Here is a 26,182-nt window from a genome sequence, read left to right on the forward strand (position 1 = left end):
TGTCATCTAGAAACTAAAGGTGGAGAGGAAAGAGCTATTTTGCCTGAATGTATGAAACACGTGAGGTGACTTCTAATAACTTAGGGATTAAAAGAAATTAAACTTTTCAGAGTAAAGGAATTAGAGCAGAAGTTCTAAACTTCAGTAAGCATGAGACTCACCAGGAAAATTTGTTAAAAAGCATATTCCTTGACCTCCCTGATAGCAAGTGATTCAGTACTTCTGGGACTGGGCCCCGGAATGAGGATTTCAATCATCCTAAGGGCCTAGGTGATTCCGATGTAGGCAGAACACAGACTACACTTTGAGAAACAGTGAATTGAGAAGCCTAAAATCTGGAAAAGGCAACAACTGCTTTGTTACTCTTGTGATTTCAATGCCAATCCAAGTGAAGTCTCTTCCCCTCTCCTGCCCGAAATACACATACATACTCAGATTTTCCAAAACTCATATTTTACTGCAAGCCATCCTTTTGTTCTTTCCTCTCCAGGTCTGAGAGGAGGAAAAATTGGAAGAGTGCTGAACTCACACTTCACTGGAGGGGATCCCCATACTTTCTGTATCAAAGAGACCATAGAGGCAAAGTGCAAGTTACTGGCAGTCCCACTTGCTCTGTCTCACCCTAGTCCAGGAAGCTTGAGAGAATATGGAAGCAAAGAATAAAAGTATCTTTTCAGAGCTCTACCCTAGGATATGAAAAACAAACCTCTCACTGACAAAAGTTAACTACCAAACATAAGGAGCTATAATTATTTATATCCTTGTATGATCCACATACCTCATTTTGGTCATAAATTTGAAATTCTCTTTTCACCTTTCCCATTAAATAAATCCCAAATATTTCTCCCAAATTATGTAAGTATATTTCCTTCCCATTTTGCACTGTACTTAGTGGGAAAACGCTGGCCTGCCCCCTACCCCTTTCCCTGTACGCTTCTTCAAGCCTATGTTGCGCCAGGTTGCCAGGCCCAATCCCATTTGCTACACTGAAGTTCACTCCGTTACGGATACTTGCTTGTGTTAGGGATACTTGCTTCATACTCTCCCCTACTCCCATCTCCTTCCTGATCATCTTCTTCAGTCTGGGTCACTTAACAACAATGATTCTACCACCTGACATATGACAGTGCTTTGAAATATCTGAAGCTTTTTCACACATCACTGGTTACTTGATCGATTTGCTTATAATGCCCTCCCACTCTCTACTCCCTTCCCACCAAATTTCTACCCTGCCAATGTGTTTTCCATGGCCATCTTTCAAACTACTCCTGAAATCCTATTTTCTTCTAAGGAGGCTTCCTAAACTGATCAGAAGGGAAATACTTAGCTTCGAACCACCAACTACCCAAATACAAACTTACAAACACTCTTTCCTCCCACGTACTGTCCAACACACATCTTTAGGTCATTTATTACTTAGTGTTAATATATCTGCAAATACATTTAGACCAGTGTGCCTGTCTCAACTGTGAACTGCTGCAGCACAGTGACCATTCGTGCATGGAGCAAGGTCATGTGAAGGTGAGAAAGAAGAAAGCGAGTCTTCGATTTCTCCACGGCATCTTCCAACCCAGGACGAGGAGCTCCCCTGGAGGGCAATCAGGCACCTGCCTGATGACCTGAAGGCTATTCTGCCATTTTCACACTTCCAACAGGGGAAACAAGCCTGGAGGGTGATCCCTAGAAATTCTGCCTGGAAGCTTAGCATTGTGGAGACTTCCCCAGGTGCCCCTGGGGAACCAGTTCTAGAATGAATCATTCATGCCCCAGGATGTCCAGGTCTCCAGAGAAAGCACACGCAAGTTCTCCAAGTCCTATGGCACTGTCACATACATGGTGGCTTTGTAAGAACTGTACACTGCAGGTAGCAGGGACCTAACACTCACCAGGCCGCACAGACTGCACCAGAACAATGCGATCCCCGCTGACTGTGAAGCCGAAGCCATGCTGGTCCTTTTGGATGATGACACAGCGTTGAACGAGACCTGGTGAGAGGCAAGGAGGAGAAAGAAGGGAGTTCGGTAGGAACTATCATCAGAAAGTTAGTGCACACAAGCCAAGACCAACCCAGGGAAGTTCCAGTGTGTTTCTTCTTCCAGAAAGCCTTTCCAGATTCCCCAGACTTTTCCTGCCCACACACACTATTGCAATGCCTGCCTTCCTCAGTGATCGACAAAACCCTGTCACCTACTCTGTATTCTATACAAGAAATTCCTTTCTCTGAGGTGCTGAGATGTTTGTCTCTCTTATGCATATCTGTCTTTTTAGGCCTGTTTGGGTGAGACTGGTCGAAGAAGGGGCATGGCCAACTCCAGCCTGAAGACTAATGTTACAGAGAAGCAGCCCTGGGATTGAAGCCTAAGTGAGACTGGACGTTTTCCGTCAAATTACGTCCAATGAATACAGCAGGTGGGACACCAGTGCTTTTTGATTCTGCAGAGCTGGATAACTCACGTGGGGTGACTGAGGGCTGGCCCCTTGTCAAAATCCAGGGAAGGATAAATGACAAGAGAAAACCCCGTTTGTCACACGTACAACCATATGCAGACCATAGGAAAAAAGAAAGAGAGACTATAACTCCTAACTGACTCCATCCCTGTGGGCATGTACCAGACATCATGCACGTGTGCAGGTATGTGTGACTGCTTCCTGTGATGGAGAAAGCATGAATTCTAGAGTTAAAACTCAACTGGTTTCAGGTCCTGGTTTTGTCTCCTACAAGCCTGTACACTTGGCAAATTTTTTAACCACTCTGTGTCTCAGCTTCCTCATCCATAAAATAGGTATGATAAAATCTACTTTCTACAATTGACAAAAGGACTGAATAAGGTAATTTGTATAAAACATATAACACAATACCTAGCACACATTATGAGCTCAATATAAAGGCTAAGTTGTTTTACATCTGGGGTATACAGATCTGTCTGTATGGGTAAACGACTCTGTGTCTACGTGTTAATGCCCCGAGAAGGTTACCTGTTGTCTCAGAGGTGTCGGAGGGTTGGCGGTGGTGGGAAGGGGACTTGCGTTCAGGTGCTGAATCTCCCAAAGACAGGCTACTTAACCTGGAGAAAGAGTAAGAAAAGCACAACAATGAATTGGGCAGGGAGGGACCAGCCTTGTAGCAGAAGGAAGCTCTGTCAAAGGGGCCCTGAGTCTTGGGTAACAAGAGACCGACCCTCTCACCCTGTAACCCGCTCAATCTGGTGGGAGATCAGCCACATCTACACCACTGGCAACATCACCTATCTGGAATCCTAGGTTGGCAAGGCAAGCATGATCTCTTTAATGCCCAGCAAGGCGTGAAGGGAAATAACCCTTCCTGGAGTCAGGAGACAAAGAGACAATAGCAAGAACAGGGTGTGCACAAATACACATGCTTGTTGGGTCTTACCAGGCTGCAATGGGGCTGATGGAACAGAACGGAGGCAGCAGAGAAAATGAATGCGAGAAAAAGACAAGAAAAAAACAAACAGCTAGTTAGTTTTAGGTGATGATTTGTAAGGAAGGGGGAACTGGAAGGCAAGGATGGGAGGGTCACAAACACACAGAGGCCCTCAGGGACACAGCAGAGGACTGCAGTGGCTGTATCAGAGACACTCTCTCTCACTTTAGCTTCGTCTCTTCGTCCCTCTCCAAAACAAGTGTCTCTAGGAGGGTAACTAGGCCTTTCGTTGGGTAATTGGCAACTTTACCTGTTGGATAATTGGCAACTTGTACCTTTTTCTAGAAAGGAGGCGTACAATGATGACCCGAGACTCTGAAATTCCATTTATTTTGTGTGTACCATGGGAGAACAGGAATCTGGTCTGTTTGGTGGTAGTATTCCAACCCCATTCCTACAGCCAGCTTAAGGCACCCTGCTTAGAAACTATTAAGGCCCTACAACCTCAAGGTACCAAAGATCACCAAACCAGACCTAATAATAGGGCCCCTGCAGGAACAGGAGAAGCTCAGATCATTGCTATGCCTCCCCTTTTTAGAAAAGTGTACGAGTTGCCAGTTCCTAATCAATAGTTGCTGCCCCTCCAGAGGGTGTCTCCTATTCATATCTAGCAAATGACTATGTAGAAGGGGCTTCGTGTAAGCACTGTGTGCAGTGGCAAAACACTGCAAAGAAGCTAAGTGTTCATAATGGGTGACTGGTTAAATAAACTGCAGTGTATCAATATAACGACACAGTATTCAGTCATATAAAAGAATGAGGGGGCTCTTTATATATAAGGAATAGTCTCCAAGACATGCTGTTGAGTGGAAAAAGGAAGATGCAGAATTATGTAGACGGTAGAAGAGAAGGAATGATTTGTATGTATATGTTTGCTTACATATATATAAAATGTGTAAAATACCTCTGAAAGGGTACAAAAGAAACATATATCATTGGTTGCCTCTGAGGAAGGAAACTGTGCCAGGGGCAAAGGGATGGAGTTGGAATCTTTTCATTATCTTCTTGTTTGTACCATTTAAATTCTGAGTCATGTGAAGGTACTAACTATTCAAATAATAAATACAACACAGTACAAATAAATAACTTTTAAATTTAAAAGAGGGGTCTTCTTCCCCCCCTCACCCTGGCACCCCACTTACCTGGACAGGTGAGACTGCTTTTTACTGGCTGATCTTTGGATCAGAGAGAGAAGGACATCAAGGAAGAAGAGAGCGTGGGGCCCAGGACAGAGTGACGCAGGAAAGGAGGAAGCAAGGAAGAAAAACGAAACAAGACATAAACCAGACAAGACACTGGAGATGGCTGGTTTAAAAGAGAAACCACAATCAAGCTAAGAAGGACCCGGGGTGGAAACTGGCCAATGCAGTAGAACCACCTTACTAAAATGCAGATTTACCTGTGCCATTTTGCTGATTAAAACCTTTTAGAGCTTCCCCATTGTACTTGGGAGAAAGGTCACCCTGTCTTCAAGCGAGGCCATTAGCCACAGCATCGAAAAGGCAGTACTGCCTGATGCCAGTCAGCACCCGTCCGCCGTCTCCCACAGCTCCCAGTACCTATCCTTACTGCATACAGTCAGTGGAGCTGCTTGTGCGCTTGTCTGTAGGGCTGTAAGGTCCAGGAAGTCAGGGTGGTCTTGTTGATCAGCACCCCCTGTGCCTGACACAGTGAATGCTCTGTCCTATTTTTGGTCCCTGCTCTTCACTGTTCTTTCACTTGCCATGGTTTCCGGCTCCTGTCTTTGCCCACACTGCTCCTTCTTCCTAGATGTTCTTCTGACTCTACTCCCCATTACTATGCCTGTCAGCCAGACAAGAAGGTGAACTTCCAGAAGCTACAACTTCTGGCTTTCTTCAAATTACCCTAGTCCATCATGCCCTGCCACCCCCCACCTCCTCATCCGAGGTAAAGATTCAACTTAGCTCATCATTTAATTAATGTCCTAGAATCTATGGATGATAACTAAACTTACTGTGGTAATCATCTTGCAGTACATGGACGCCAGGTCATTACGCTGTACATCTTAAACTTAGGCAGTGCTGTGTGTCAATTATACCTCAATAAAATGGAAAAAAAAAAAGTCCTAGATTCTAGACCTGTGCTATCTATCTAATACAACAGCCACTAGCCACATGTATATATTTAAATTTTAAAATTCTGTTTCTCAGTTGTACTATGGCTAGTGGCTACCATACAGGACAGTGCAGAATAAAACACTTCCGTCGCTGCAGAAAGTTCAATTGCACAGCGCTGCTCTAGATACTATGCCAGGCACTACGGGGTACAAAAATGAATAAGACACAGTCACTTGCAGGTAATGGATGAGGTATACATATAGAACTTTAGTATAAACACTGAATGGCAACAGCTCCGCTCCCCACATCGGTGAGGGATTCTCAGAATGAACTTTTAAAGGTTTGTTATTCCAGCTGCTCATCTGCTGTCTTCGGCTAGATCCACAACATCCCACCCCTGGGTTACCCAGAATGGGCGTGCACTTCTCCCTCCTTACTACTTCAGGAGAAAGCCCATTCTATCTTGGGACAGCTTGGGCCTCCTCCTTGCCTTGTTCTGCTTGACTTTGCAGGAAACTGGTTTCCTATGCCCACATTTAAGCTTAGAAGGAATGGTCTGGTAACTTAACCTGGTTTGGTTTTGCATTTGAGCTAGGTTGTGAGCTGTTCAACGTAACTCAAAGCACAGGAAGCCAAGGTTTATGTACCTGGCTGTAGAGGACTGTTAAGGGCAAAGACAAGGATCATTTCAGCAGCCATTGAAAGTTCTTCTAAAAAAAAAAAAAAAAAAAAATCACAGGCTAGGGCAGAGACAGTGGAGGACATGGGGGATGACAACATAAGTATAATTGGAACAGATGCAAAAATTTTTTTTTTCTCTTTGAGAGCTTAAAGGAGGAAAAACTACCACTGAATGAGAGGAGGAAGAAACGTCTGTATCAGCAGATCAAGACTTTAATGGTGGGCTCTCCCTCTTCCTGATGACATTCCCATCAAAACTGGGCAGCAGAGATCAGATTCCAATCAGTCTAAATCTGGTGGGCATGGAGAAAGCCCAGCAGAGTAGAGAAGTTCCTGCAAAATTTGTGGCTCTCTAAATGGCATCATTGAGATAGATCTTCTGAATCAACTTCTCAGTAACCCCCATATTTATCCAGTCAGTTATGGAGACTGGTAAGTCCTTTTATGTTTTCCCAGAGTTGCTCCTTCCTTTACATTATCACTGATATCCATCACTTTAAGCCACATGTCCATTGCCTCAAGTCTGGATGACTTAAAAAAAAAAAAAAAAAAAAAAACCTCTTGTTTTCACTCTCCAGTCCCTCCAGCATTCTACCACAAAGGACTAACTTTCCCAAACAATATTTCTTTGGGTCCCCCTCTGGTCAAGAACCTATGATTTCCCTTCTTACTATCTATATGATCAGATGTGCGTGCAATTACCTGGTATTAAAGGCCTTTCATCAAGTGGATCCAAGTACCTTTCAAATTCACTCTTATTACTTGTTCACTTTTCCTTACCTCTACTGGATCCTAAAAGATGCTGTGCTCATTCTCACCTCTGCTTTATGAAGACCTCCATCCCTTCTCCTCTCTATCCCTCCTTTACTCCTTTTTCAAGGCTCTGGTCAAATGGCATTGATTCCATGAGGCCTCCCCTGGCCACTGCAGCTTGCATTTCTTTTACCCCAACATTTTTTGGGAAAATTTTCAAACCTATTATTAAAGTTGAAGGGGCAGCATGATGAACACCTACATACCCTTCATCTAGATTCACCAATTAACATTTGTCACTTGCTTTATCTTTCTATGATTATACACTTTCTCCCATTTGAAAGTTGCACACATCATGACATTTTACCCCTAAATACTTCAGCATATGTCCCCCAAGACCCTTGGAATTCTATATAACCACAATGCCATCAGCACACCCAATGAGTTTAACTTTGATACAATAATATTATCTAGGGCTTCCCTGGTGGTGCAGTGGTTAAGAATCCGCCTGCCAATGCAGGGGACACGGGTTCGATCCCTGGTCCGGGAAGATCCCACATGCCACAGAGCTACTAAGCTCGTGCACCACAACTACTGAGCCTGCACTCTAGAGCCCGCGAGCCACAACTACTGGAACCCACGAGCCACAACTACTGAAGCTCGCGTGCCTAGAGCCCATGCTCCGCAACAAGAGAAGCCACGACGATGAGAAGCCGGTGCACCGCAACGAAGAGTAGCCCCCACTCGCCGCAACTAGAGAAAGCCCACACACAGCAACGAAGACCCAACACAGCCAAAAAATAAAAACAAAAAATAATAATATTATCTAATATATAGTCTATATTCAAATTTCCCTAATTGTTTCATTAATCTCCTACATAGTTGTTCCCCAACTGCCTCAATACACGATCCAGTCAAAGATCTCAGAATTGCATTCATTCATGGTTTTCAGATTCATTTAATCTAGAATATCACCCCCCTTCCTGCCCACTTTTCTTGGTCTCTCCTAACACTGATATGTAGAAGAGTTCAGGCCAGTTGTCTTATTGAATGGCCTGCAACAGATCTGCCTGTCTCCTCAGGATAAGATTCAGATTAAACATTTTAAAATAATATTAGATAAGTGGTGTAGCATAACTTGCCCATTTCTGGTGATCCTAGGTTTGACTACTTAGATAAGTTGGTGCGCCTAAGATTTCTCAGTGGTAAAAGTATATTTTCCCACTTGAATTAGTGGGAAATCTGTGGGGTGATATTTTGAGACTGGTGAATATCCTGTTGTCCAACAGCTTCCCACCCAACAGTTTTACTATCCATTGATGATCCTGGCCTGAACCACTTACTGCACTGGTGGCTGCCAAATGGCATTCTGGGAAAATTTTCAAACCTATATTAAAGCTGAAGGGGCAGCATGATGAGGTGAAGGAATTCTATCATTCCTTCTACGTCTATTAGCAGGCAATCTTGTAAAGAAGGTCATTTTGTCCCTTTTCTGGAATAGTGCTATGAACTCATGAATTTTTTCCCCCCAATGCAATGCATTATAATCCATTACTGCTTTTAAAAAAATGTTAAAGCTGTCCCAATTTGGCTGACGGGAGCTTCTACAAGCCAGCTCCTGTGTCCTTTAAAGTGTCACTATCTGTCTTTGAGTGCATCCTCATTTTCTGGCACACACACAAAAACACTCCAGGCTCGCCTTGTATTTTCCCTATGTCAGACTTTGACTCAAACACTTCTCTAAGGAGCCCTGGCTCCTTTTAGTAGGAAATGTATTTAGAAACAAGATCTGGATGCTAGGTGCTCATCGCTGCTAAGCTGTCACTGCTTCTAGGCCCTTTCAATGGACAGAGCCAGGAAATAAATTGATTAAGAAACTGTGAGTTCACAATAAAATCTCGTTCGACTCCAACACTACAGGGTTCTTCCTCATCTTCCCCAATTCCATAGTTTATCTTCCTTTTCCCATAGTGAGAACCTTGTTCACAAACAACAGTAATATATTTACTCATTTGCTCTATTCTGTAATACATCAAATACTGTTTCCAGAGTTACTACATCAGTAACACTGGCAACAGCAAACTTACTAAGTAAAGTTCAGCGTTTCCTTGCAATTCTTTCTGTCCTTAGACTATATCCCACGAAAGGTATACAGCCAGTACTGTGTGTGAAAGTTACTTTGGATTAATTCTTCTTTATGTTATCAGTTTGAAATGCATTTAGGTTACTGTTTTTTTGGCTGCACCATGCAGCATGTGGGATCTTAGTCCCCCACCAGGGACCGAACCTGTGCCCCCTGCAGTGGAAGCGTGGAGTCTTAACCACTGTACCGTCAGGGAAGTCCCTAGATTTCTTTTTATATTTGTCTGTAATTTTAGGGTTTGCTTTTCCAGGCTTATTTATTTAATTTTATTTTTTGAATTTGTCAAACATTTACATGGTTGAAAACTCAAAATGCAATTTAAAAGGTATATTCAGAAGTGTCCCTGTCCCTTCATCCCACTCCTCCCCAAGTAACCACTTTCATTTGTTTTTGGTTTTCTGTGTTTCTTCTTGTAAAAACTAAGCAAACACATATAAATATTCTTATTTTCCTTTCTTGCTTCCACAACCTTTTACACTTTGATTCCTCATTTAATATACCCTCAAAGAAACTCCATATCAGTTCACAGAAATCTTCCATTTCCTCATCCTTTACTTTACAATGCAGCCCACATTCTTTCACAAATGTTCCTCCTTCCTACACTGCTCCCTATCATCTGCTGTGTTAGTCCGGCCTCTCTGCCAGAGGGCAAAGGTTACAGGGTGTTCTTCCCAGTATGCTCGCCAGCACCAGACACAGGACGGGCGCTCTGCAAATACATGGTGAAAGCGCCTCCTCATCCTAGCCTAGAGGGCGTGTGAGGAAGCAAGGAAAGTTCTGGTGACCTTCCAGACAGCAAAGCTGAAGAGTGGTACCAGCCCACAAATCCCTGCTGTTGGCCTATGGTATTTGTGTGTGTGTGTGTGCATGTATACACACATATATACATGTATATATGTGTACACACACACACACATATGTATATATGTGTGTTTAAAATTAATTGTTAAAAATTTTAAAAATCAGGCAATTTCATATTTAAAAATACAGGTTTCTGGTTTCTCTTGAAAAGGCAGAAGTTCTGGCACCACTGGGGCTTTAGTCTCATATGGTGACAGCTGGCTTAAGCTGGGTGGTAACAGCCCCTTTCAATGGGAGGTCTCTTCATCCTCAGTCCCATCTCACAACAAATGTGTAAATGAGGGAAAGGCCGAGAACATCCCCGTTCTGTGATAACAATTATTAAGTTCTTACTAGCTACCAGGTACCATGCTAAACATTCGACATACATTATCTTATTTAACCTTCACAAAAGCCTGGTGAGGCAGGTAGTACATCTCCATTCTCAGATGAGTGAACAGAGGTTAAGTAACTGACTTCAAGGTCTGTGTTCCTCAACAAAAAGCTACATGACCTGTGCCCGTATGTAGATCTAATTGGTCTTTACTGGACTTTCTCTATTTTCTTTTTTACATACATACGTACACACATGCACACATATACAAACACATATAATATATACATCTCACATGTGCACACATATATAATATATATGATATATACATGAGATACAAATACATAATACATATATGCAATACATGTATATAAAGATATATAACACATATGATAGATATAAAAAGTACACTATAGGGCTTCCCTGGTGGCGCAGTGGTTGAGAATCTGCCTGCCAATGCAGGGGACACGGGTTCGCGCCCTGGTCTGGGAAGATCCCACATGCCGCGGAGCGACTGGGCCCGTGAGCCACAACTACTGAGCCTGTGCGTCTGGAGCCTGTGCTCCGCAACAAGAGAGGCTGCGATAGTGAGAGGCCCGCGCACCGCGATGAAGAATGGCCCCCACTTGCCGCAACTGGAGAAAGCCCTCACACAGAAACCAAGACCCAACACAGCCATAAATAAATAAATAAATAAACATTAAAAAAAAAAAAAGTACACTATACATAGGCTGACCTAGGTGTTTTGAGTCTGGGGCAAAGTAATGTTCTTGAATCCCTGCCCAAAGCGAGGAGTAGTAACCAGGAAAGAGCTACCTTGCCAGGACCTTAGTTCTAGATAAAGTCCACACTCACTGAACCCTGACCTGGTCCTACTGGTCTGGTTTCCCTTATCTGCCAGGGTGGAGCTTTAAGCAGCCTCCTGGCACCCTAACTTTCTGAGGATTCTGCCTCTGGGTAGAATTTTCCCTATGGTCTGAGGCTGGAAACATAGCACATCCCTATAGTAAAGAAAAGAGGCCAGTTTGCAGACAATCCTTGCTGACAGAATATGACACAAATGCTCCCTAAGAGCTTATGTAATTGAAGACATTTAGAGGGAAAAAAGGGTACAGATCAAGTAAAAGCAGTGGTTTCAATCAGAACCAGAGTGCAAAGTTAACACTTTAAATGATGTTGCAGAAAAGCGTTGGGCTTGGAAATAAGGGAAATTCAGGTGCTAATTCCAATTCTGTCTCTAATTCACTGTGGGCCACCACCCACTTGACTTCTACACGTGTCAATTCTCTCATCTGTAAAAGCAGAGGGCAGGGGCTTCCCTGGTGGCGCAGTGGTTGAGAATCTGCCTGCTAATGCAGGGGACACGGGTTCGAGCCCTGGTCTGGGAAGATCCCACATGCCACGGAGCAGCTGGGCCCGTGAGCCACAATTGCTGAGCCTGCGCGTCTGGAGCCTGTGCCCCGCAACGGGAGGGGCCGCGATGGAGAAAGGCCCGCGCACCGCGATGAAGAGCGGTCCCCGCACCGCGATGAAGAGTGGCCCCCGCTTGCCGCAACTGGAGAAAGCCCTCGCACGAACCGAAGACCCAATACAGACAAAAATAAATTAATTAATTAATTAAAAAAAAAAAAAAGAAAATCCTTAAAAAAAAAAAAAAAAAAAAAAGCAGAGGGCAGAAAAATGGAGTGGGAAAGTCTCTGGCAATGTAGCCAGAAAAGGCTCACATCTCAAGTGGATCATTTACTAGCTGAGGAGCAGCATATGAATTACTTGAGGCTCCAACCCTGTGGGTTCAACTCAGCAGGTCTGTGGTATGAATACTATTTTTATTTCAACAGGCAGTGCAAGTGATTCCTTATTTAGAGGACCATAACTTTGAGGAACTCTCAAAACAAGTCCCTTAACTTCTTAGTCTATCATCTGTTTTCCGTGGTAGACCTTAAACTCCTTGAGAACAAGGACGGCATCTTACTCATCCTTGTAACACCAGCCAAGGTCCAGCAAAGCGTCTTGTGCGTGGTGGGCACCTGCTCCAAAATGTTTGCTGAAGGAATGTACACGTCCTTTCTTTCTCCCAGAGCTGAGGTGAGGATCAAAGAGGTAATATTTGTTAAGTTCTTTGGAAGTGTAAAGTCCTATGCAAATGGCTCTACTGTGTTTTCTGAAGTCTTGTCCAGGTCCAGATTGGGTGACCTACACTCAACATGTGTCAGAGGTGAGCGGAACAGTACAAGACTGAGTGAGTGAACAATACATGGAAAAGTGGGGATGACTCCTGGTGTGTTCTAATTCTAGGTAGGGCAGAGCTAGGAAAGCTCTCCTTCGCACTTCCATGAAGGACTCCTGGAGAACAAGAGGCTTGGGGACTTGTTCGACGATCAGAGCAGACAACTTGGCAGACAGGGTTGTGTGGAGGCAGAGAACTGGTATGCCGACAGGGTAGCACGCGGCCCATGTGGTACGGTCTGGAAAGCACAGCTTTAGGGGTAAAGTACGGGCTCCAGCTCAGGCTCAGCCTTGTCCTCACTGCGTAGTCTCAGGCAAACAACCCAACCTCTCCAAGTCCCAGTTTCTCAATAACAAATGTGGGTAATTCCACTTTCCTCAAAGGGTGACTGGAGGAACCAAATCACCATCACTGATCCCTCGAAGCTAAAATGTTCACACTGAAATCAATCTCCCCAGCCCAAGCCTGACCCTGGCTCCTGAGCAAATAGTTCCTCCTCAGGAAACAGGGCCACACACAGTTGCTCATGCCAGAAACCTGACTTATTTTTGACTCCCCCTCAAATCTAACCAACCGCCAAGTCCTACTGATATTACCTATTATTTTTGGAATCCACTTACTTTTGCCCCTTCCTGCCACACGCTGGTGGAAGACACCTCGCACCTAGAACAATTGGTCTCCTCACATCTCCTCCAGCCTCCACTCCTTTAGAATTCACCCATTCTCTACACACAGTCAGGGGGGTTTCTTCAAAAGATAATTTAGAACACACATCACCCTTCCGTGGTTTCCCGCTATCCTTGTATAAAGTTCCAAATCCTTTGCGTGGCCTAGCAGGTTCTCATCTCTTGTCCTTCCCCCCCTGCCCCCCACCTTGCTCACTATATTCCAAACCTAGGGGCCTTCTCTCCCACCTCGGCCAGGCCAACTCACACTCATTCTTCACGGTTCAGCGTAAACGCTTCTTCTCAGCGAAGCTTTCTCCGATACCCAAGAAGCTGAATCTCCCCTGAAATTTCCCTTTGCAATGCCTAACTCAATAGTAACTAGTTATTTGGGTGTTTTCCTGATTTTTTAATGCCTACTTTCCTCATTTAATGATAAACTTCATTGTCTTTTATTCTCTAGAGCACATAGCAGCTCCAGAACACAGTACATAGTGGGCATTCAATAAATACATGTTGAAAGATGAAATCAGATAATACACACAAAAGAACTTTGTAGACATCAAAATATCATAAGCACATACTTACCATCAAAAGGAAGTGTTCTGAGTAACCTCCACAACGTGTGTATGTTAGGGTTAAATCCACAGTTTCACAGTTTTAACAAAGGCTAAATGAAGTAGGAAGGTGTTAGCCTCTCCACGCACTTACAGCAGGGAGTGACATCAACCTGGCTGTAAGAACTGGTTAAGCTCCTAAAGTCTTCCATCTCTCAGATCTCTAGAATCCAATTCTGTACACAAAGCAGCGAAGCATTCACTAAACAAGAAAATGCATGTTAGGATGTGTTGGTAACTACAAAGTAGATCTGGTTGAGGGGATGGCCAAAGGAGGAATCAGAGAGGAGACATTTAACCAGAGCCTGGGGAAGGGTGGAATTCTGATGGGAAGCTGTGCTGTGCTAGGACATGCTAGGGGGAGGAAACAGCAGAAGTAGAGGCACAGAAGGAGGTCAAGAACACAGCGAATTTGGTGAGGCTGTCAGTGCATCACAGGGGAGAAAAGAGGAAAGGGCCAGACAAGAGGAGTGAACAAGAGATAAAACTGAAAAGACATGGGTTCTCGTCTTGGTTCTGCCACTTAACAGCTGGTGGACATTAGGAAACTCTCTCAAACTCACTGAGTCTCAGTTTCTCCACCTAAAAAATGTGGATAATTCACCTGCCCTGCTCTACCTATCTCATAGAGCTGCTGTGAGAATTAAATGAGATAGGGAATATCAAAGGTTTTCAAAACTAAAACAACATATTCATGTTAGGAAGTACAAGGACAGAGGAAAAGGTTAGGGCAGGCTATGGATTTTATTCTTTACAGACGGGAGCTGTTGAAGGTTTTCTAGACGGGAGTAACAGGAGCAGATCTAGTTCCTTAAAAAACTAAAAACAGAACTACCATACGACCCAGCAATCCCACTACTGGGCATATACCCTGAGAAAACCATAATTCAAAAAGAGTCATGTACCACAATGTTCATTGCAGCTCTATTTACAATAGCCAGGACATGGAAGCAACCTAAGCGTCCATCAACAGATGAATGGATAAAGAAGATGTGCACATATATACAATGGAATATTACTCAGCCATAAAAAGAAACGAAATTGAGTTATTTGTAGTGAGGTGGATGGACCTAGAGTCTGTCATACAGAGTGAAGTAAGTCAGAAAGAGAAAAACAAATACCGTACGCTAACACATATATATGGAATCTAAGAAAAAAAAAAAAAAAGGTCATGAAGAACCTAGGGGCAAGACGGGAATAAAGACGCAGACCTACTAGAGAATGGACTTGAGGATACGGGGAGGGGGAAGGGTAAGCTGGGACAAAGTGAGAGAGTGGCATGGACATATATACACTACCAAACGTAAAATAGATAGCTAGTGGGAAGCAGCCGCATAGCACAGGGAGATCAGCTCGATGCTCTGTGACCACCTAGAGGGGTGGGATAGGGAGGGTGGGAGGGAGGGAGATGCAAGAGGGAAGAGATATGGGGATATATGTATATGTATAACTGATTCACTTTGTTATAAAGCAGAAACTAACATACCATTGTAAAGCAATTATACTCCAATAAAGATGTTAAAAAAAAAAAAAAAAAAAGACAGGTCTGACTGCAGTGAGTAGAGGAGACAAGAAGAGATTAAGGCTGGAGGCCCAGAGAACAGGTGGGGCAGAGATGATGTGTACCTGAATGAGAGCCCAGCTGCTGGGATATAATAGCAAAGGCAGGAGAGAGAGAGACCACTGAGAGTGGCTGCTCGAGGCCGACACGAGGAGTACCTTCTAGCCCTGCACTGTGTAACAGGGAAGCCGCAGAGCACCCGAAATGTGACTAGTCTGAACTGAGACACTGTCAGTACAAAATACACACAAGATTTCAAAGACTAAGTACACACAAAAAAGAATGTAAAATATTAATAATTTTTATATCGATTACATGTTGAAATAACATATTTTGAATATACTGAGTTAAATGAAATACACATTAAAATTAATTCACCTGTTTCTCTTCACTATTTCTTTTTTTTTTTTTAATTTAATTAATTAATTTATTTATTTATGGCTGCGTTGGGTCTTTGTTTCTGTGCGAGGGCTTTTCTCTAGTTGCGGCAAGTGGGGGCCACTCTTCATCGCGGTGCACGGGCCTCTCACTATCGCGGCCCCTCCCGTTGCGGAGCACAGGCTCCAGACGCGCAGGCTCAGCAATTGTGGCTCACGGGCCCAGCTGCTCTGTGGCATGTGGGATCCTCCCAGACCAGGGCTCGAACCCATGTCCCCTGCATTGGCAGGCAGATTCTCAATCACTGCGCCACCAGGGAAGCCCCTCTTCACTATTTCTAATGTGGCTACTAGAAAATTTTCAGTTACACTCGAGGCTTGCACTCTATTTCTATTGGACAGCGCTGGTCTGGCCTCCTCTGGCCACAGCTGTACTGCACTGTGCCTTCTCTCCCATGGCAGGGCCTCGTGCCCTTCAGACCAGTCAAAGGAAGCTAGAAATCTGCCCAGAGTCACTCCTCCCAAGCACCTTTGTTTCCCACAGCACCTGGTCCACGTTTCTGCCAAAGCACTTCGTACCTGGGCGCCGACCTTTCTCCCTTGTTTGCTGGACTGTGAGCCCCTGAGGGCGCGCCACGGCGTCTCTGGAGCCCCAGTGAGGAAGCAGTGAGCCCTGCCCTGGGGGCAGCGTCCGCAGTGCTGAGCAGAGAACAATGCCACACGACCCTGGCTGTGCACCCTTCTCTTCACTCAGAACCCAACACCCCACTAGCCTCCCAGGCTCTACCAGCACAGGTACAGATGCACATCTGATGTCTATAAATTGTCACACATCCCTCAGGAAAAGCTCAACGCTCAGGCTGTGCCCAGGAATTCAAACTGATATTGAGGAGCGGCGTGGAGGGAGTGTGGAGTTAGAACGGGCGTGTGTCCTGGCTCTGTCTCTGATCATTTGTGTGACCGAGGGAAAGTTACTCTCTGTGATCCTCAGTTTTCTCATCTACAAAACTTGAATACTAGCTACCTGTCCTGCAGGGCTGTTGTAAGAACTGGTGTAATGTAAGTGAAGTCTCTAGCACAATGTCTGGCACAGAGCAATGCTCAAAAAATGATTGCTATTCTTGTTATTTATGAGACCCTAAGTCAAACATAATTAGTAAGCTACTGCTAAAGCCATCATATCCTGCCTCACAGCACAAAATAAACAAATTCTGAGTCATCTAATACAGACGCAACCATCTCACAGATGTCCTCTGAAGCAAATGACCTATTGCTATTATATTAGTTGACATTCATTTGCTTTTGTCTAAGTATCCTCCAAACTGTTACCTTTGATAAAAATAATGTGCTTCAGGACAGAAAGAAGAGACCAGGAGACCTGGATACCAGTGCTAATGCTGCCATTCACTAGCTGTGTAATTCTGTGTGTGTGTGTGTGTGTGTGTGGTCTGGGGGCGTGGCGGCGCACACAGGAAGGGAAATCATGGAGATCATGGAGGCTGCCATAGCAGCAGGGAGGGAACAGGCCAAGGTGGTGAGAGGGCAGGACTGACAGTCTAGGCATCTGGGTTCTAGACCAAATCTGCCCCTATTTTTTTGTTTACTCTTGAAAAAAATTATATAGAACAAGCACCTAATGTGTTACAGGCATTCATTTAATCCTCACAATAACCTGGTGAGGTAGACATTGTTATTTGCCTTAACAGATGAGAAAATGAGATTCAGAGAAGTTAAATAGTTTGCCCAAGAACACAGGTGCTAAATGATAGAGCCAGGAACATGAGCTTAAGTTGGCCTGACCAAAGTCCAGTCTTGCCCTCTCAGCACCTTGACTTCATCTCCTGCAATGAAGGGGTTGGACCACATTATCTCCCGTCCTTCCTCACGCTAACGTTGCATGATTCTTTGTCCCTCACCATGTTTCTTTGGCATATCAGGTCTTTGCACCCAGAGGGGGCTCAGGTAGAACTAAATTCATTCGACTGGGAGAAAACAGTAGACACCGACACCAACAATCATCTAGGAGCACTTCCAGGTCCGTACTGGTAAGGCCCACAAGATGGCTAAGAATATTTTTATTCATTTCCCAGTTTTCACAAAAGCAAAGGAATAAGAAGCAGAGCCTAGAATTCACAAGGTAAAGAATAAGCATCTGTCATAAGGCCCAAGGCTTAGGAGGGTGGAGTGGAAAGGGTCTCCATCTATGGAATGAGGTTTCTTCCTTGCCTACATCATGCCCACTGTGTGACAGTGGACAAGCCACATAACACCTCTAAGTTTCAGCTTTCGTGCTGGTAAAACAGGAAGATCACGCTTTGCACTTCTCACAGGGCACTGGGATAACTAAATTATTTGTAAACCAAAAATCACCCTACAGGTATGTCTTGTTTTACCTAAAGTTTTCCTGGAAAGGTAAGTAAATGTGTCCTAAGTGAATCCTCCTGAAGGTGATGATACTAATTTAAAAACAAACTTTCAAAAGACTGGGTTTTCTTAAAGCAAGGCGTACCTTGCTTTCTACTCCGTAAAAATAGAATTGTTATTCGAGTCAGTTTTTTATTGTTGGCACAAATAAAGGACAAACCAGAAAACAAATAACCCAGAATAACAGCCAATCCAAGAAGTCTCCGTTTTGATTTTAAAAAGTTTTGTCATTTGTCTCAGAAGATTCACCTTTCTGATTTACTTTGTTAAGGTGGATTTTAAATTAGCGGTTTCAATTCCCTGAGTTCATAACACAATCATTAGGAAAGTACTTGGTGGCAGAAGAAAGCTAGTCTTCGATTTTAAAACTGCCGAGGTTAAACCGTAAAATGAGTAACTAGCGGAGGTAACTTGAGTTGACGTGGGTTGACAGTAGCACATCTGCTCTGCTTTGCAATCCCTTTCCTACCTCAGGGAGGTGGTACCCTTTTCTTCAGCTGAGGTAACTGCAGGAAGATGCAAATCTAAGTCATAGCATCTAAGCTACCAACTGTAATGGGGGGAGGGGACCCAGAACATCACATTCTTAGCTAGTGACTTCAGGAAGCCGGGCCGGAGGCAGAGAGAAGAAAGAAGGGTGGGGGCGGGGGCTTCTTCTCCAGCCTGCAACAGGCTCCCTACAAATTCCTGTTCCGTCCTCCTAAAAGCTGCCCGGAAACTCCCCTCCTTCTGGAAGCTTGCCTCAGTTAACTCTCTAATGATGACCACTCCTATTCTTTGCATCCTGCTAGCCCTTAAGCATTTGACTTGTGCTACAAACACATATATCCTTGCCTCCGTATTACTTTAAAAGGGAACTCAAGTATTCTGTGTTTTGTCTAATAAAATACTTGTTCTGAAGGAAGGACTCACTGTCTTCTATTTTTGTGTCTCTTTAGCACCTGTATCTCCAGCCACCTGACCTGGGCCCCTCAACCGATAACCTGAGCTCTACAAGGGATACTTTACAGACATAGTTGGTTAGGAAGCTGATAGAAAGCCAGCCAGGGAACATCTGAGTCAACTTCCCTAGTAGCCAGATCCCTGAAGCTCTCGTCGCAGTTTCATCGCCAAGTGATCCACTTTGGACCTCTCTGACCCTTACTCCCTCCCCTCATGTTGACTGATGGGACCGGGACTGCTGGACCAGCCACTGTTATTAAAACATAAACTTGGCCTAAGACAACTCCGAGCAACGACTCAGGTATATGCCTGCCTGAAAGGAGGTAGAATGGGCAGACCACAAACCAGAAGAACACTCCACTGGCTCTGCCTAGCTGGGTACTCCTCGAGTCTGCTGATCTAGCTCATACACGTAAAGAGAGGAAACCAGCTGCTGCCTTCTCTGTTGGGGGAGATGCCAGGCCAAGACAAGGGTTTTTAGAGCAATGGCTGTTACCACTTCCAGCAACTGCTGCTGCCTCTTATACCCTTTCCTACTGAATGAAACCTTTCATACTGGGGTGGGGTGGGGGACTACACAACAGTGGAAGAGATATTAAGAACACAAAAATTAGGGAGTTCCCTGGTGGTCCAGTGGTTAGGGGCTTGGTGCTTTCAATGCTGTGGCCCAGGTTCAATCCCTGGTTGGGGAACTAAGATCCTGCAAGCTTCGCAGCACGGTCCAAAAAAAAAAAAGACAAAAATCACTGGCGCTGGGAGATGGAACTATAACCCCCTGTGTAGGTGAACAGAAATGACAAGCATTTGTTCTACACAGCTACATTTTAGAGCACATAATTTGACTTAGTTTACTATCAGGCAGCATAGGGTAGTTTAAATAAAGTATCCTGGGGGTTTGAAGCTCTGGATTAGAATCGTAGTTCTAGGCCTTCGTTTCCTTATGAGCAAAGAGTGTGGTGGCATGTGAGTGTGGAGGGAGTGACGGGGAGAGGAATGGATGAGCCAGATGGTTCCCTGCAGCGCCTTTCCAGGGGCCTGGAAAACATACTCTTTATTCTATCCAGGCACAAATCATATTATAATGAAGTTTTATTATGTCAACAAGAGACCACCTTGAGCAGGGCAGTAACAGTACTTCAACTTGGAAATCGCCCGTCTCCAAAACACAATCTTTAGGAATCCAACCTGGATCGACCAGGAGAGAAACAATGGCAACAGAGCACTAGTGTTGATTTTATCCATGCACATAGTATATACTCAATGAAAATGTGCTGAACGGTGAATGACCGACCTTGAAATTCTAACTCTTCCCAAACTCCAGTGCTCCAAATAGCTTACCCTTGTCCTTTGGCCCAGTCTTCCATGGCTGAAGGCAAGTATTACCTGCTCTAGGAAGCTTTCTCATTAACTAGTGCAACTTCTCCAATGACCTTTTTACTATTTACTAAATTCATTTCTGCTGCATTTTGAGTCCATCCTCTATCACTTAGTACTTGATTGTTTTCAAATTTTTTCATCCATATTGATCATGTCTCCCTCCAAACAGATAATAAACTTAAGAGCAGAAATCCTGTTACATTCCTTGTTGACAGAGCCCTCAATAACTAGCACAGTGCTAAACATGTACTCTTAGTAACTACTAATTGTGAGGTAACTGATTGATAGATGAGATTCCAGTGATGACTACAATGATGATAGCTAGCATGTTTCTCAAGCACTTACTGAGACAACACAGTATGACTAGGAGTGTAGGCTCCTGAGCCCCTCTCTCAGATGTAAATGTTGGTCCTGCCACTTATTAGCTCTGTGACCTGACAAGTTACTTAACCTCTCTGTGCCTCAGCTTCCCCATCCTTAAAATGGGGAGAGTAATAGTACCCATCTCTTGGAATTGTTGTTAGGACTTAATTATTTAAAACGTAAAACTAAAACGCTTAGGCCACGGCCTGGTCACAGTAAGAATAATCAATAAATATTAGCCATTCTTATTTATTTTATTTAATCCTCACAACCACCCTATGAATTGGTACTATTAATGTTGTGGTTTTACAGTCGGAAGCTGAGGCACAGAGAGGTTAAGTAACTTGCTTAATTTCATGCCTCCAGTGAGAGCGATGGAGCTGGTATTTGAACCCAACCAGTTTAACCTCAGAGCCCGTTCTCTGCTAATGCTTTGCTCTCTGGTTAGAGACAGTTTTTACCACCTATTTTACTTTACCATAGATCCTTTTTTTTTTTCTTTTTTTTTTAAACTGAAGTATAGTTGATTTACAATGTTGTATTAGTTTCTGGTGTACAGTAAAGTGATTCAGACATATATACTGTTTCATGTTCTTTTCCATTATGGTTTATTACAAGATATTGAATATAGCTCCCTGTGCTATACAGTAGGACCTTGTTGTTTATCTATTTTATATACAGTAGTTTGTATCAGCTAATCCCAAACTCCTAATTTATCCTCACCCCCAACCTTGGTAACCATAAGTTTGTTTTTGCCATAGATCCATCCTTAACTTATGTCAGTGTTCTCTTGAAATCTCAGATCACAGATTCAAGATGACAGGGATTGGCTGCTTATTTTTCCATATATGAACTTAGATTCTGCTAACATTTATTACGCATCTGCTGGGTGGCAGGTGTAGTGCTAAACAGTATTTCATTTGATTTTCAGAACTCTGAACATAAGTATTTTACAGATGAGGAAGCTACAGTTCAGAGAAGATAAAGGACTCGCCTGAGGTCCCAGGGTTAGTGATGGCTCGTGCCAGGACTGGAACTCAGATTCCCTGTCTCCAAGTCCAATAGCCAGTCCTCATTAAGCCCGGCTCTGGGTTTTTCCTGGCACAAGCGTAAAACACAGTGCTGATTACCATTTATACTTCTGCTGGCCAAACACATAGGCTTTGCAATCAGATCCCCGGGTTAGTAATCCTGACGCTGACACTGGCTCTGTGACCTCAGGCAAGATATTTAATCTCTCAACCTCAGGTTTTCCCATCTGCAGCAGAGGTTAGTAACTACTTTGCTGGATTGTTATGAGATTAAACGGTGCATTCCTTACAGCATTTAGCACAGGGTACACAATAAATACCGAAAATGCATATTACCTTTTACTCTTATCAACACACCATGAGTTGCTCCCTTACATTAGTCTAGCATTTCCTCATCTATTATTTAGGAAGATCCCTGTAAAAAAGACAGATGTTCAGACTTCCCTGGTGGCTCAGTGGTTAAGAATCTGCCTGCCAATGCTGGGGACACGGGTTCAATCCCTGGTCCGCGAAGATCCCACATGCCACGGAGCAACTAAGCCCGTGCGCCACAACTACTGAGCCTGCGCTCTAGAGCCCGCAAGCCACAACTACTGAGCCCATATACCACAACTACTGAAGCCTGCACGCCTAGAGCCCATGCTCGGCAACAAGAGAAGCAACCACAATGTGAAGCCCGCTCACCACAATGAAGAGAAGCCCCCGCTCACCACAACTAGAGAAAGCCCACGCAGCAATGAAGACCCAAGAGTGAACACCCAACGCAGGCAAAAATAAATAAATAAATAAATAAATTTATTAAAAAAAAAAGACAGCTGTTCAAATCAAATGACAGATGGGAAAACTAAGGTCTAGAGACATTAAGCCCCTTATCCAAGGTTAGGAACAGAGTTCATTCTCCTAACTTTCGGCATACAACTCTTCACCAGATCTGGCTATCTGCCACCTCTCTAATGCCCAGAATTTCAGAATATGCAACCTCTCGTTCAGTTCCAAAGGAGGGCCTTGTAGTCCTAAGACTATCCTAATTGCCCCTTTAGAGCTTTAGGGATTCACCCTGCCCACCCCCCAAGCAAAAACGGGTGCTGGGCAAGTTGTTCCAAGTGGAAAATTCAACTCCATCCCAGGCGGAAACCCCAAATCTCTGCTGTTCCAGCAGATTTCCAGGACGTGCTGGCTCCCAGAAACCACAATTACAGGCAAGCTCAAGGCAGAGGAGTAATTACACCCATACCATCGGCTCAGCAGTCTCTTGGCCTCTCCCTCCAGGGCTGACTCCATCTCTCTACCTCTCCCATCCCCCTCACCCAAACCCCATCTCAACCACTGCTCAGTGGAGAGATATGCAATGGGAATTTCCATCCTTTCTTTCTTCCAGCCCTGCTCCATTTCCAGGAAACCGAGGAAGGGTGGGGTGAGGGGGGAAAGAAGCCATCTCATGGATATAACTAATGCTGAATGGCAGCAAGAGCTGAAAGTTATTTTCACAGAAAGAGAAGCATTCTTGAGGCCCCTCCCCTCAATCCATCCCTTATTTCCCACAAAGATGACGTCGGGAAGGAATTCTGTGGGTGAGACCCCCAAATGTGAAAATGAAGGGGATCTTGTGGAATAGGAAACAGCAACCTCAATCTCTCCAGACGGAACAATCTTGGCTGGACATAGAATGGAGAAAAGATGACATCTAGAAGGCCAAAGGGATCTAGAACTCTAACTCTTATCTCTAAGATCCTAGGAAAGTCTTGTAGGAAATCTACCACTCCCAGAGTGCCTCCTAATCTTGGCTAACAGGAAAGAACGCCAGACCTCGCCTTCTTTTCTAAAATTGCTGCTCTTCTATTCTGAAACATGGGACTGATGTTCCAGTTATTTCAAACTCCAGCACAAGGTACTTTATGTAGCACCTTCCTTCTCCCTTCCAATGTCACTGTCCTTTGTTTGCGTGGTGGATTTGCTCAGCTTAGCTCTGATGATTGCTCTCAATACACCATTACAGAACAGAATGCTGTCCCCTACTGCTGCCAGTGGTCTCAGGGCCGTCCCTACCTCCTGTCCCCACAATGCTGAAGGCTTTCAGTGGGTCTGAGTACCCTAGAATCACCTCCAGGAACTCTCAGGAGGTGAAGTGAATGTGGCATAGGGCAGAGGATAGGGATGGGGTGGTATCCCAAAAAGGGAGTGGACCTCAACATCCTAGAGGGCTTTTGAACAGTTATGGCTCAGAGGCCAGAAATGAAGGTTGCCAGGGCAGTTTCTTGAGGCCGGTCCAGAGCCCTCACAATTGTGGTTGACAGAGCAAACTGAGAAAAGCCCCAAAGCAGACCGGTACTGACCCAATTCCACCCATCAAAACTGTACTTAAAACATATTAATCCTGGGACTTCCCTGGTGGTGCAGGGGTTAAGAATCCGCCTGCCAATGCAGGGGACGTGGGTTCGAGCCCTGGTCCAGGAAGATTCCACATGTTGCGGAGCAACTAAGCTCATGCGCCACAACTCCTGAGCCTGCGTTCTAGAGCCCACGAGCCACAACTACTGAAGCCCATGCGCCCTACAGCCTGTGCTCTGCAACAAGAGAAGCCACTGCAATGAGAAGCCCACGCGCCACAATGAAGAGTAGCCCCCGCTCGCCGCAACTAGAGAAAGCCCGCGAGCAGCAACAAAGACCCAATGCAGCCAAAAAATAAATAAATAAATATTTTTTAAAAAGAAAAAAATTTTAAAAACCCATATTAATCCCAAGAAGCTTTCCTTGATTTGCTCCTAACCAACCTCTCCCCCTAGGCAGGCGTAACCTCAGCCTTCATAAATTCACTCTGTATTATTGGTTGGTTACTTACAACAACCTCAGTGAAAAGCAAACAGCCATTCAAACCATTTATTTCAAGTTATATTTGTCATATCCAGCATGACCAAAGACGAACACCTCTGTGGAACTCACTCCACAAAGACCTCATTTGTGCATTAAATGACACTTGTTTTGACACTCTTTTTCTAAGTATTCTTAAATCAATATACTTCCACATCTCCGGTTTCCCCCAACTAAGCTGTAAATTCCTTAAGAGGAAAGGATGTGTCTTCCACTTTTGAAATATCTTTGCATTCTCTCCCCTCTGTCGGCCACCTGGATAAAATAGGTGTTTTTTTTGCACAAGCACATACGTACACACACACACACACACACACACACACACACACACAGCATCCACTACAAAATACAGGATTCTACAAAGCACTGCTTGATCCACTTGTTCGACAAACCAGCTGACAAATGGCCACTGACACAAGTCACAAATCTAAGGGACCAGGTAGCCAAAGAGAAACTAGAGATATTCAAGATGGAGCTACACAACCACATGGGCTAAGAATCAGAGGGTCGGATTAATTAGATGACTGCCAAGATTCCTTCCAATCCTGAGGCCGATTCTGATTTGAAGACAGAGTGGGACTGAGGGAGGGAGGTGGGGAGCAAGGATGCATCCCATCAAAAGCACGATAACCACAGGATAGAAATGGTAGAATTTAGTCTCTCTGTCACTCTTTCCAGGGCTTAGAAAAAAAGGGTTCTGAGGGCAAGGAGTAGACACCTCTCTGATCCTGTTTGCCCTCTGGTGCAGAAGGCTGCTTTGGAATGGGACTCAATGCTCTGGTTCTCGGAAACACAGGGGAAGTCAGGAGGCACTTGGACAGGGGTCAGGTCAGAAAGGTAGTGAAAAGATGGCAGGAACGGTTGCACCACATGCTGGCATCTCCTCCCCTGGATCATGCTGAACCTTTAATGATCTGACTGATAGGTGAAACCATCCCCATAATCCACTAACTGTAAATGTGCCAAGGGCTGGAGCCAGAGGATGAAGTGGCAGCCCCGGATCTGTAGGATGAGGCCTATGCCACAGGCCTAGTGAGGATGGGGTTCCTGCAGGGACAGCCTGGCTGAGATTAGCAGCCCTTTAAATCCTAACTGACTTGTGTTAGAATTTCTCCCCTATAAGGTTCTGTGCGCTCAGGCAGCAGTGAGGGGGAGACAGGAGAGAGGCCAAGATGTGACTTACTCTGTGAGGAAAGGAGAGAGCTCCTCACCTTGTGTTAGCCTGTTCTCTGCACACATCACCGGGCATGGTGAGAATGAGAGGATGGAAAGGAATACAAGGCAGAAGAGAAGAGTCAGAGATGGAATAAATGCAGATGTGAGATGAACAAAGTGAAGAAGGGGAGGAAGTAGGGAAGTTACAAAAGAAAGGGGAGAGTGAAGCAAGAGCATAACAGGATAAAAAGATTTGGGATCAAGGGCTACGTGGAAAGATGTGGAGAAAGGAGAGGGGAAA

At 44.5% G+C, this 26,182-nt stretch overlaps 1 protein-coding gene across 8 annotated transcripts in view; it reads right to left on the reverse strand.

Annotated features, from left to right (window-relative positions):
• Positions 1–26,182, reverse strand: part of ARHGEF11 (Rho guanine nucleotide exchange factor 11) — a 114,850-nt gene that overhangs the window by 46,202 nt on the left and 42,466 nt on the right. For 6 of the 8 annotated variants that reach the window (XM_007171833.2, XM_007171836.2, XM_057547279.1 and 3 more), the window contains exons 2-5: positions 4,588–4,620; positions 3,395–3,409; positions 2,977–3,065; positions 1,887–1,985 (exon numbers count right to left, since the gene is read on the reverse strand). In XM_007171833.2, coding sequence (XP_007171895.2) covers positions 1,887–1,985; positions 2,977–3,065; positions 3,395–3,409; positions 4,588–4,620 — 236 coding nt within the window. The remainder of the gene's footprint in view (positions 1–1,886; positions 1,986–2,976; positions 3,066–3,394; positions 3,410–4,587; positions 4,621–26,182) is intronic. The other 2 variants (XM_007171834.2, XM_007171835.2) reach the window with 2 other exon arrangements.

Source organism: Balaenoptera acutorostrata, chromosome 1, assembly GCF_949987535.1.
Source record: "Balaenoptera acutorostrata chromosome 1, mBalAcu1.1, whole genome shotgun sequence".
NCBI lineage: Eukaryota > Metazoa > Chordata > Mammalia > Artiodactyla > Balaenopteridae > Balaenoptera > Balaenoptera acutorostrata.